Source organism: Microcaecilia unicolor, chromosome 6, assembly GCF_901765095.1.
Source record: "Microcaecilia unicolor chromosome 6, aMicUni1.1, whole genome shotgun sequence".
NCBI lineage: Eukaryota > Metazoa > Chordata > Amphibia > Gymnophiona > Siphonopidae > Microcaecilia > Microcaecilia unicolor.
Window position 1 is genome coordinate 23,265,956 of NC_044036.1, and position 13,640 is coordinate 23,279,595.

At 45.9% G+C, this 13,640-nt stretch overlaps 1 protein-coding gene across 1 annotated transcript in view; it reads left to right on the forward strand.

Annotated features, from left to right (window-relative positions):
* Positions 1-13,640, forward strand: part of ELAVL4 (ELAV like RNA binding protein 4) — a 303,168-nt gene that overhangs the window by 231,148 nt on the left and 58,380 nt on the right. The window contains 1 exon segment of the mRNA XM_030205825.1: positions 3,864-3,967. Within this exon segment, the coding sequence (XP_030061685.1) occupies positions 3,864-3,967 (104 nt within the window).

The following is a 13,640-nucleotide window of genomic DNA, read 5'->3' on the forward strand; positions in this document are numbered from 1 at the left end:
ATAAGCGCATTCACTCTGCAGCTCCTCGGTACCTCTCCATTCTCATTTCTCCCTACACTCCTCCCCGGGAACTCCGTTCACTGGGTAAATCTCTCTTATCTGCACCCTTCTCCTTCACCGCTAACTCCAGACTCTGTTCCTTTTATCTTGCTGCACCATACGCCTGGAATAGACTTCCTGAGCCGGTACGTCAAGCTCCATCCCTGGCCGTCTTCAAATCTAGGCTAAATGCCCACCTTTTTGATACTGCTTTTAACTCCTAACTCTTATTCACTTGTTCAGAACCCTTATTTTATCATCCTCACTTTAATACTCCCTTATCTCTTATTGGTCCTGTTTGTCTGTCCTAATTAGATTGTAAGCTCTGTCGAGCAGGGACTGTCTCTTCATGTTCAAGTGTACAGCGCTGCATACGTCTAGTAGCGCTATAGAAATGATAAGTAGTAGTAGTAGTATGATGGACTGTTATGGAACAATTTTGTAAACTGGCACCTCCTTTTTACACCCTGATGAAGCACCAGTTCTATAACGGCATCAGGGTGCCCTGATCTCATTTTAGAATACTTACACAAATCCCACATTGGGGCACCAAGAAGGTGGTGCACCTGCTTCCACCAGGTCAGTGACAGGTATAAGTGGGCAGACGTAAATGTGCCAATCTACACGGGCATCGTATTGTATTCTATAAGATAAGTGCATTGATGCTTGACATGCCGACATCCCACCCATGCCCCCTCCCCACAACAAATATGCATGAGATAAATTAGCATGCACTATTTCCATTGTGTGCAAATCTCCCTCATGAATATTCATTGTGAGTATCCTGAAAACCTGACTGGCTACGTGTGTCCCAAGGATTGGGTTGAGAACACCTGATATAGTAAATATTATGCAGTGTGAAACAGTAGCGTAGCCAGAGTTTAATTTTTAGATGGGCCTGGAGGTGGACTGGGTGGGCACAGGCCTCGCATTTCCTCTCCACCCGCTACCACCCCCCTGCCCGCCGCCGCCGCATTTCCTCTCCATTCGCCTGCCGCTACCGCATTTCCTCTCCATCCACTACCCCCCCCCCTCCCCCCGCGACAGCCCCCTGCACATGGTCAGTTCTGGTCATTTTTACTGACCTGAAGCGCCGTTCTCCCTCCAGCACCGGCGATTCCCATAGCCAGCCTTCTGCCAGCGCGCGTCGTCTGAGCCTCTTCTCAGGCACATCCTGCCTACTCTGCAACTTCCTGTTTTCCGCAAAGGTGGGACGCAGGAAGTTGCAGAGTAGGCGGGACATGGTTGAGAAGAGGCCCTGATGACGCGCTAGCAGAAGGCTAGCTATGAGAATCGCTGGTGCTTGAGGGAGAATGGCGCTTCAGGGCAGTAAAAGTGAGCAGACCACGCAGACGGGGAGAGCGGGCAGAAGAGGCTGGGTGGGCCTGGAGCAAATGTGGCTGGGCCTGGGCCGGTCCAGGCCCACCTGTGGCTATGCCCCTGGTGTGAAAGATGTGAAGAAGGATGCTATATGTGTTCAATAGGCCACATATAAAGATTCAATTCAATTCTTGTGTACCGTTAATATCTCCTTTCAGTGTGGTTTACATTCTAGGCGAGACAAAAGCGGATAGTGTTAGTTTGAGGTATGAAAAATATTAGAGACCGTTGGGATAATGCATGAGACTAAAACATTAAAGGAAAGGATAATGGATGATCCTAGGAAGAAGAAGTCACGATGGATTATTATGAAGCAGTCTTTGGGAAGAGAAAGGTTTTTAGCCTCTTTCTGAAGTTGAGGCAGCTGTTTTCTGTTCTGATGGGAATAGGTAGAGTTCCATATTTTGACTCCAAGTACAGGGAATAGATGGATGGCACAAAACGGGCCAAGGTGACATCTCCACTTTTCGAAACTAGAGAAGAGTCAATGACCTTATAATCAGGATCGTCAAATGAAGCTTTAACAATTGAGGAATTTAAGATTTTTGAAGTTACATGATAAGATACTTGGAATTTAACAAGAAAAGACTTCGCAGTGATCTGGATATTCTAATGCATTATAAGCTATAAAATTTTGCTGCCTGACACTTTCTAATCACCCATCCATCTTCCCCTGTACCATGACTGTTCAGACCATCATTGGAATGTTTTTCATGATTCACTTATATTTTCTAGCATTGCCATCTTTTGCTCATTCTGTCTTAACCTGAGTAAGCTTTAGCTCCTGAAATCTAGACCTACAATGTATTGTGTTAATCCAGTGAAAAGGTGTGATCTTATATATTTCTGGGTTTTATTAATATATATTTTGGAAACGTGTTTATATGGTTAAGCGAACTTTATTGTCATTAACAAATTAATTAACTAATTAATTAATTAACAAATTAACAAAAACTACCCTGAACTATCTAAACTTTAGGAAATCATTGAAAACAGTATTGTTCAAGAAGGCTTATTCCCCAGGTTCAACATAATCATAATTATCCCTTACTATTATAAGATCCAATAGACTCTAATTACATCTTATCTTTCATATTTACTACTTATTAATTGTTATTTGTATCCTACTTCAATACCCATCGTTGTTTAACTGTTAGTTTTCTTATTCTGCTAAATTTGAAAAATTGTACTTCTTGCATTGTAACTTACTACAATATTTTTTAAGCCACTTTGAGCCTGCTATCAGTGGGAAAAGGTGGGATACAAATGAGATAAATAAATAAATAAATTACTTAAAGCATCAACATCATCACAATTTTATCTTTCAAAGGGGCCTTTTAATCAAGCACAATGACATATTAATGTGCATTGTTCGTAAATAGACTCCATTAAAATTAATGGGACCTCTTTACTAACAACACAGGAGAACACACATTTACATGCCATTGCATTTTGGTAAGTAATCACCTTAGGTGGGTAGTTATTAAAGTGTGATAAAAGTTGGGCTTTTCCCACATCTTAGTTTATTATGGGAGTCAATAAACCCACAGTACATGAATAATACACTCTCCCAGGGGCATATCTTAAAGAGACCGCCATGAATAAACAGCATCAGTTCTCCTCTCCCCCCCCCCCTCCTAGAGATACCCCTGAATCACCCCCTTCTCACCCAAGCAGCCTCACTAGGGATCACAGGTGCCATTTTGAACCTGTTGCCGGCATGGGCAAGAGCGACTCAGGATCGCTCCTGCCCCTACCTCCATTAGATCACGGGGAGTAACTTCTAGTAGGCCTGCGGAGATCTAGAGAGGGTGGAGTCATTGGGGTGAGAAGGGGTACAGGTCCTTGTGAGAGGGGGCTAGGGCTTGGCTGCTGGGGGATGTGGGAGTCAGGTGTATCCTCCCGGGGGGAGGGGGAAGCGTTTCATTTTATACCCACAGCGACCCCTTTAAGATAGTGCCCTGGGAGCATCGAGCCATGTGTTAACTTTGCATCTCATTATTATGCATCTCACAATAATTTAAATTAACATGCATTACATTATTGCTGTTTAACACGTGTTAAGGGCCAAATAGCATATGTTATTGCTGTAACACACTTTAATAACTAACCCAGTGTGTCCCAGACCTGGCACCCCAGCCAGTCAGGTTTTCAGGATATCCACAATGAATATTCATGAAAGACACACATGCAGTGCCTTCAATGAATGCAAATCTCTCTCATGAATATTCACTGTGGATAGCCTGAAAATCTGACTGGCTGGGGTGCCTCCAGGACCAGGTTTGGGAACCACTGAACTAACCCTTAGTGTTAAATGTAGAAAAACGTGCTGACAATTGAGGGGGGAAATGATAGAAAACCGTTATAAAAACAGAACTGGAAATCTGACATGTGCTGAAAAAAAAAAAATACTGAATTCTTTTTTGTTTCCTATTTCCCAACAGGGCAGAGTTTAGGGTATGGATTTGTTAACTATATTGACCCAAAGGATGCAGAGAAAGCCATTAACACTTTAAACGGACTCAGACTCCAGACCAAAACCATAAAGGTAAGAGGATACAAATACATTAAACCATTAGATTAAATTGGAAAAATCCTTAGTTCAAGATGCCTTGAGAAATTCATTAACCTTTTAACCTGAGATTGAAAAGGCTATGCAAGTCTTGGGCTTTACAACTGCATTCTGTTGATGGCTTGCTGTTGTAGTCAAATATTTTATTAAGTGAATCCTCATTTTAAAACTTGTTGAACTTTAAAAATAATAATAATGTAAGAAAAAAATGTTGATTTGTAATTTGTTTCATCCAATCAGAATTACAGCACATTTTAAAGTCACTTGTTGATTTAGTAGCATTAATGCAGGGACAGATACCAAAGCACAATTTAGGGAATCCCTCTGATTGGGAACTGTTGAGAGACCCTCCTTTAAAGTAAACAGTGGTGTGACAGCTGAAAATATTTTTTTTCCCTCACGTTTATGTTTCTTGTTCAAGGAAACACAAAAAAAAAAAATCAACATAAATGTTGCACATGACATAGTAGATGACGGCAGATAAAGACCTGTACAGTCGTACCAGTTAACAACATAGGGAACTGGTTCAGAGTTGTTAATACGTGAAGACCCATTTTATTTAGAAAGCTGAAGTAGGAATCGAGACGTCCAAGTTGGGACATTCTCAGTTTCAGCAGTATTGTGCAAAAGCTCAGCCGAATGCGGAGCCTTTTGTAAAATATGTATAAGGGTTTGCAGGAGTCAACGTGCATTTGTCCGCATATGGTGCGGGAGAAGCCAATTTACAAATAAACATACGAAAGTGGAGAGATTGGAACTGGGAAAAACAGGGTTCAAATCCCACTAATGTTCTTTGTGTGACGTTGGGCAAGTCACTTAACCTCCCTTAACTCAGCTTAAAAATGTATTTGTCCTTTTTCCAAGCTCAGGCATCCCACGGTAAGTTCCAGGCTATTTTTACCGTGGAGGGGGTGTGTCCAGGGGGGTGGTGGAGAGTGGGCATTTCTGCAATAATCAGTGCAGCTACTTTGTCACAAACTAAAAGCCCCTTTTACTAAGCAGCGGTAAGCCCAATGCAGGCTTACCGCTTGCTAAACAGGAAGTACCGCTGGGCCACCGCAGCAGCCAGGCGGAACTTCCTACCCTTAGTGCGCCATCATATTTTAGTAGTGCCATATGCATGGGGAATGTTGCTCTATAGTCATTGTATATCCATTGTGACCAGAATAACACCAGAGGTAACTGCAGGGGGGGCAGGGGGTCGCTGGACATGGGTGGCAGGAGGGAGGGCAGGGGAGAGAGGAGGTTCGGTGGACATGGGTGGCTGCAGTGGGTGCAGAGGGAGAGGAGGGTCGCTGGACATGGGTGGCTGCAGGGGAGCCGAGGAAAACCTTGCTAGCACCCGTTTCATTTGTGTCAGAAACGGGCCTTTTTTACTAGTTTCTTATAATGGATGAGAAAACCCAGGGCTGCCGAGAGGGGGGGGGAGGCAAGATTCCCTGAGTCTGGCCTCCAAGGTGGGTCCAGTGCCTGGGTCTGTCTCTCTCCCGCTCCTGTCGGGATCAGGGTGATTGTGTTAATGCGATAACCCAGTCCCAATACACAGGAGTGGGAGAGAGATAGACTTTGGTGCCAGGACCCCTGTAGAGGCTGGGGAGGAGCAGACACAGGAAGGTAGGGGGCGGTGGCGGCCCAAGAAAGTGAGTGAGGGGCAGTAGCGGCTGTGTCCCAAGTGGGCTAAGGGCAGTGGCTGCGTTCCGAGTGGGGGGGGGGGGGGGGGGGAGGATGGCAGTGGCTCTGCCCTGGGCCCTGAGAAAACCAATGTCTCTATTGTCTCTTAATGGAGGAGTAGCCTAGTGGTTAGTGCAGTTGACTTTGATCCTGGGGAACCAAGTTCAATTCCCACTGCAGCTCCTTGTGATTCTGGGCAAGTCACTTAACCCTCCATTGCCCCTGGTACAAAATAAGTACCTGAATATATGTAAACCGCTTTGAATGTAGTTGCAAAAACCTCAGAAAGGCGGTATATCAAGTCCCATTTCCCTTTCCCCCTTTCCCTTATGACATCACAATATCAGAAGTGAGCCAAGTATCGAGCAGTGAAGCCATTGTGACATCACTGATGAGGTTGGCTCTTATTGGTGGAATGAGTGGAGGAGTAGCCTAGTGGTTAGTGCAGTGGACTTTGATCCTGGGGAACTGAGTTCGATTCCCACTGCAGCTCCTTGTGACTCTGGGCAAGTCACTTAACCCTCCATTGCCCCTGGTACAAAATAAGTACCTGAATATATGTAAACCGCTTTGAATGTAGTTGCAAAAACCTCAGAAAGGCGGTATGTCAAGTCCCAGTTCCCTTTCCCTTCCCCTATTATATTAATGTCAAACCTCACAATTCTATAAATGGTGCCTAAAGTTGTCTGCAGAAATGCGGATCCAGTTATAGAATAGGGTCAGTCACACTTATAACATAATTAGCTAATAAATTGGCACTTAATTGGAGATAAGTACCAATAATTGATGCTAACAAGCACTAATTGGCACTTAATTAGCAGTTGCAGCTGTAACTGACTTACACCCCATTCTGTAAACTGAGCACCTAACTTCTCTCACGAGCAACTCTAAAGGGGGTGTGGCCAAGGGAGGGGCACGGGTGAGCCATGAGCATTCCCAGGATTTAGGTGTGGAGTTCTAGAATTCTTCCACTTCCACGCCTGTATCTAGGCGTGGCCATTTACACCAGCCTGCGACAGGCATAAATGCTCACACAAGCTAGTTTTCTATAAAAACAGTTCTGCACGTTCTCCCATTACTGAATTCATGCTTAGCATGCATCATCCTGGACCAGGGGTGTAGCCAGACTTCGGCAGGAGGGGGGTCCAGAGCCCAAGATGAGGGGGCACATTTTAGTCCCCCCCCCCCCAGGCGCCACCGACCACCACCGCCGCCACCACCAACAACTTTGACCCCCCCCCCCCCCCCGCCGCCGACCCTCTCGACCCCCCTCCCACCGCCAACCCTCCCCCGCCGCCACTGTCACCTACCTTGGCTGGCGGGGGACCCCTGTTTTTGAGTCTGACGTCCTGCAGGACGTCAGACTCAGGAACAGAGCGAAGCCTTGCGCCGGAAGAAGAGGACCTCGGCTGGCGGGGGTTGGGGTCCCCCGCCAGCAAAGGTAGGCGACAGCAGGTTGGCGGCGGGAGGGGGGTCCAGGGCCAAATCTACAGGGGCCCAGGCCCCCGTGGCCCCACGTAGCTACACCACTGATCCCGGCATCTAACTTTGGGCACCATTTACTGAATCTACCCCAAAGTATTTGATATCCTAAATTCAAATGTTTTCTGTGCTTGTAAACTCCTGAAGTTTCCTTGAAGTACCCATGACTGTAAGGTCATAAAGAAGAAATGTTTACCTACTGAACTCTTATTTGTTTTTCTCTGTTATACTTTATTCTGTGTCTACAAAGACCAATACATGTCCTTAATCTATATCATGTTCCACTGTTGTAGCATCCTTTTTCACCTGCTATGCATTGGGTCATGACCACTATTTTTCACAGAGAAACCTGAAAGAGAACCTTTTATTTTGAATGTCTTTCCCAGGTGGATGGCTATAAGATCCTGTAATGTGTGCTGGCATCAGTGGCGTAGGAAGGGGGGGCGGGAGGGGCGGTCCGCCCCGGGTGCACGCGCTCGGGGGGTGCCGGCCCCGCTGGTTCCCTGCTCCCTCTGCCTCGGAACAGGTTACTTCCTGTTCCGGGGCAGAGAGAGCGGGGAACCAGCGGGGCCGACGCAGCTCCGAGTGACGTGCACTCGGGGCGGATCGGCCCTCCTGCAGGTAAGAATGCGGTCCGGGGGGGGGATCGTGGTCCGGAGGGGGGGTGCGCCGCAGAGGGGGGGGGGGGCGCGCCGTGCTGCACCCGGGGGGGGGGGGTGCGCAGCAGCGACCCGCCCCGGGTGCAATTAGCCCTCGCTACGGCACTGGCTGGCATAACTTTTCATTGTGATGACTTACAGGGTTTTGTGCTATTTTCTTCTGTTTGGGATTCGGTTTGAAGTGTACACCTTACAGATTTTTTTGTTTCAAATTAAGTGATTGCTAGAAATCTAGAGCTGGAAGCGTAGGGGATATTTCTTTCAGTAGTTCATGCTTCATAAGTAGTAAGTCTTTTATTACTTGTCTTAGGTTTTCTAATTGTGGATTTTATTTTACAAGAAGTGATACAGGCTCCATGGTTCTCCTTTTCTGTGGCTAGATGAATGAGATATGCGCATGTAAAATGCAAATCTATGAGCATAGTCAATCTCCTTCAGTCAGAAACGAAAAGATAGTGGCTACAGAATACATTCAGGGGCCCTTTTACTAAGCCACTTAAGTGACCTGGATTGGCCACTGTTGGAAACAGGATGCTGGGCTTGATGGACCTTTCGTCTTTCCCAGTATGGCAATACTTATGTACTTATGTGTCTACGTGAGCCCAACATGTGCCCAACGTGCACCAAAATGGAGTTACCACCCGACTACCGCGTGGCTCTTGCAGTAAATTCATTTTCAGAACGCGTCCGATACGCGCTTCTGAAAAATATTTTTTATTTTCGGGCGCGTGTAACGGACGCGTGCCATGTGGCATTTGGCACATGTAGGTCATTTATTGCCCAGTCACCATGTGAGTCTTTACCACTAGGTCAATGGTTGGCGGTAAGGTCCCAGACCCAAAATGGACGTGCGGCACCTACACTACCGCAAACCATTTTTCAGCGCGCCTTTGTAAAAGGACCCCTCAGAATGTTTCTTATAGAAGGAGGCACTTGTTCAGATCCTGATCTACAATGTGATGCAGGCCTTTTGATTTATTTGAGATGATGAAATACCTTGAATAAAGGGCCAGATTCTATATATAGTGCCTAGAAAAATCTGTGTAGAAAGCATTTCCACCTAAGCGTATTCCATGTGCAACACCTAGATTTAGGCACAGTATATAGCAGGGGCATAGCCAAACTTCGGCCATTGCCATTGCCGACCTCGCCACCACCAACTTTGCTCCCCCCTGCTGACGACCCTCTTGGCCCCCTTCCCGCTGCCAACCCACCATCGCCTACCTTTGCTGGCGGGGGACCCCAGGAACGTCAGGAACAGAAGGAAGCCTTTTGCAGGAAGAAGAGGACCTCGGCTGGTGGGGGTTGGGGTCCCCCGCCAGCAAAGGCAGGCGACGGTGATGGCGGGTTGGCGGCGAGAGGGGGGGTTGAGAGGGTCGTTGGCAGGGGGGTCCAGGGCCAAATCTATGGGGGCCCAGGCCCCACGTAGCTACGCCACTGGTATATAGAATACACTTAGTTGATATCACAGCACCTAAAACTAAGTGTCTCCATTTACATCAATGAAAATGTGGCGTAAATCCCATCATATAAATTTAGGTACAGAGGGCCATATTCTATAATATCGCACGTAAATTTGGAAACGCCCATGAAATGCCCATTTCCCCGCCTATAACCATGCTCTTTTTTGCCTGCACGCATTCAAATTTAGGTGCAGTGCGTTATAGAATACGCTTTGGGAGTTGTGCACGTAAATTCTAAATATTGTCAATTAGTGCTCATTATTGTTAAATACTGTTAACAATTTTGATTGACTTGTTAAGCCAATTAACTTAGACACATTGTTACAGAATACGCTTGGATTTCGGCACGGATCTCTAGGTGCACTGTATAGAATCTGGGGGGAAAGTCTTTATTTGGGAAGGGAAGAGCTGTGGGAAGGGGGAGCGATATCTGTTGTCCTTGTTCTAATAAGGGAATGCACTCCCTCTTGAAGGATGTCTGTTTGCTGGTCATGGGTGGGACAATAATAGGGACAGTCTTGTGGAACGATGAGGATCCTCAAACAATAGCCATGCTTTATAGTGCTCAGTACCCAGCTGTCCATAGTGATCTGAGTCTATTCCTTATAGAATGATGCCAAAAAACCATCTGCAGACTGGCTAACCTGTTTCTGAGTTATGGGGTTGGCTGTACTTGGGCTTTTAAGTTAAAAAGTTGCTGATTGGCTTGACCTAACGTTAGAGGCTTTTGTTTTCTTCAGTTTCTTTCGTTTCAGTATGTTGAGCTGATATTGAGATATTTACTGCCTTTGTCTACGAAATTGTTGATACTGTCTTCTGGTAGGAGTTGTCTCCTATACTGAGAGAACTGTGGCCTTCTGGAGGTGAGAGTAGAATCTGTTGTGACCAAGGTCAGTGTTTGTAAAGTTCAAACAAGTCCAAAACTGAAAAGGCAAAACTCCCAAGAATAAACTAAACCAAAAAGAGGAACCCAATGAGTTTTGATGACATTTATGGTACCATATACAATGACAATAAATCTAATAATGTACATAAGTAATGCCACACTGGGAAAAGACCAAGGGTCCATCCTCTCCAGTCGGTTCAAAACTCTGCTGCCCGTCTCATCTTCCGCCAGGGTCGCTTTACTCATACTACCCCTCTCCTCAAGACCCTTCACTGGCTCCCTATCCGTTTTCGCATCCTGTTCAAACTTCTTCTACTAACCTATAAATGTACTCACTCTGCTGCTCCCCAGTATCTCTCCACACTCGTCCTTCCCTACACCCCTTCCCGTGCACTCCGCTCCATGGATAAATCCTTCTTATCTGTTCCCTTCTCCACTACTGCCAACTCCAGACTTCGCGCCTTCTGTCTCGCTGCACCCTACGCCTGGAATAAACTTCCTGAGCCCCTACGTCTTGCCCCATCCTTGGCCACCTTTAAATCTAGACTGAAAGCCCACCTCTTTAACATTGCTTTTGACTCGTAACCACTCGCCTCCACCTACCCTCTTCTCCTCCTTCCTGTACACATTAATTGATTTGATTTGCTTACTTTATTTATTTTTTGTCTATTAGATTGTAAGCTCTTTGAGCAGGGACTGTCATTTCATGTATGGTGTACAGCGCTGTGTATGCCTTGTAGTGCTATAGAAGTGATAAATAGTAGTAGTAGTAGTCTCTTGTAACCAGAGCTAATATTGTGATGTCATAATGCCTCAGGCCACCAATAAGAGCCAACCTCATCAGTGATGTCACAATGGCTTGATTGTCCTATACTTGGCTCACTTTTATTACATAGCTCTTTGAGCAGGGACTGTCTTTCTTCTATGTTTGTGCAGCGCTGCGTACGCCTTGTAGCGCTATAGAAATGCTAAATAGTAGTAGTAGTAATCAAGCCCAGCATCCTGTCCATGACAGCGGCCAATGTGTGTTTTGGGAGTCCTCAGTGTCCCTTCCTCCACCCATTAGTTTTTGTAAATTAGCATAGTTATAGTTACAGTTAGCTCATTTATAGCCCTCTAATACCAAAAAATAGTTCAAAGCGGGTTACAACCAAGATAATAGATTTTTAAAATATCTAGGATGTAACAGTAAATAATCATAGCATAACAGTGCACATTACTCTATAATTGCTTGCCTACCACATGTTTATAACACAACAGTGTCTTTAAGTCTTTTTAAAGGTAGCATAACTAGGCATGCAACTTACAATAGATGACAAAATGGGCCATAGAGAAGCAGCCTACTACTACTACTACTTAGCATTTCTATAGCGCTGCCAGGGTTACGCAGCACTGTACAAGTTTAGACAAGGGGAAGGACAGTCCCTGCTCAAGAGAGCTTACAATCTAAAGGTAATAAGCTATGTAGTCAGTGTAGGTATCAGGAATGGGGAAGGTGGTTAGGCGCCAAAAGCAAGGGAGAAGAGATGGGCCTTGAGTAAGGACTTGAAAATGGGCAGGGAGGATGCACGGCGTATGGGCTCAGGAAGTCTGTTCCAGGCATAAGGTGAAGCGAGGCAGAAGGGGCGGAGTCTGGAGTTAGCGGTGGTGGAGAAGGGTACAGATAGGAGTGATTTGTCCTGAGAGCGGAGGTTACGGGTGGGAACATATGGGGAGAGGAGGGTAGAGAGGTAATGGGGGGCTGCAGATTGAGTGCACTTGAAGGTCAATAGGAGAAGCTTGAATTGTATACGGTAGCGGATTGGGAGCCAGTGAAGCGACTTGAGGAGAGGGGTGATATGAGAGTATCGGTTCACGCGGTAGATAAGACGTGCGGCGGAGTTTTGGACAGATTGAAGGGGGGATAGGTGGCTAAGCGGGAGGCCAGTGAGGAGAAGGTTGCAATAGTCAAGACGAGAGGTAACGAGCGAGTGGACGAGGGTTCGGGTGGTCTGTTCAGAAAGGAATGGGCGAATTTTGCTAATATTATAGAGGAAGAAGCGACAGGTCTTAGCTGTGTGCTGGATATGGGCAGAGAAGGAGAGGGAGGAGTCGAAAATGACTCCGAGATTGCGGGCTGAAGAGACGGGGAGGATGTCAACAGAGACGGAAAGTGGGGGAAGAGGAGAAGAGGGTTTGAGTGGAAAGACAAGGAGCTCAGTCTTAGCCATGTCCAGTTTCAGATGCCGGTTGGACATCCAGGCAGCGGTGTCGGAAAGGCAGGCCGAAACTTTGGCCTGGGTTTCGATTATGATGTCGGGAGTGGAGAGGTAAAGCTGGGTGTCATCAGCATAGAGATGGTACTGGAATCCATGTGATGAGATCAACGAGCCCAGGGAAGAGGTGTATATTGTGTTCAGTACTGGTCTCCGTATCTCAAAAAAGATATAGTAGAATTGGAAAAGGTACAGCGAAGGGCGACGAAAATGATAGTGGGGATGGGACGACTTTCCTATGAAGAGAGGCTGAGAAGGCTAGGGCTTTTCAGCTTGGAGAAGAGACGGCTGAGGGGAGATATGATAGAAGTGTATAAAAAAATGAGTGGAATGGATCGGGTGGATGTGAAGCGACTGTTCACGCTATCCAAAAATACTAGGACTAGAGGGCATGAGTTGAAGCTACAGTGTGGTAAATTTAAAACGAATCGGAGAAAATTTTTCTTCACCCAACGTGTAATTAGACTCTGGAATTCGTTTCCGGAGAACGTGGTACGGGCGGTTAGCTTGACGGAGTTTAAAAAGGGGTTAGATAGATTCCTAAAGGACAGTCCATAGACCGCTATTAAATGGACTTGGAAAAATTCCGCATTTTTAGGTATAACTTGTCTGGAATGTTTTTACGTTTGGGGAGCGTGCCAGGTGCCCTTGACCTGGATTGGCCACTGTCGGTGACAGGATGCTGGGCTAGATGGACCTTTGGTCTTTCCCAGTATGGCACTACTTATGTACTTATGTACTTATCTCCCTGATAAGAAAACAGTCTAGTAAACACTTCCTTTGAAATACTTCCCCCGAGGATTAGAGAAGGAGAAAAAAGATTGTTTGAGAATAATTTATCGTAAAGCTGAATCTGAAAAGCATGCTAGCCTAGAGAGAGCATATATCGAGGGCTTAAATGAAAAGCAACCCAGTTTAAAAAGTACCCTAGCTTCAACTGGAAGCCAATGCAACTTAACAAAAAAATAGAGTAGCAAATTGACCTAATTTTCCATGCTTAAGTTCTAGTCAAGCAACACACCCAAAGGCGTAGCTAGGTGGATCGCCAGGGGAGTTTCAAAAGTTGTTGACAATTCCAAATCTCAAGCATTTGTTTGTTATTTGTTTGTTTGTTACATTTGTATCCCACATTTCCCCACCTATTTGCAGGCTCAATGTGGCTTACATAGTGCCGGAGAGCTGTTTGCAGACTCCGGAGTAAACAAATACAAGGTGATGTTGTGGAAGGATAAG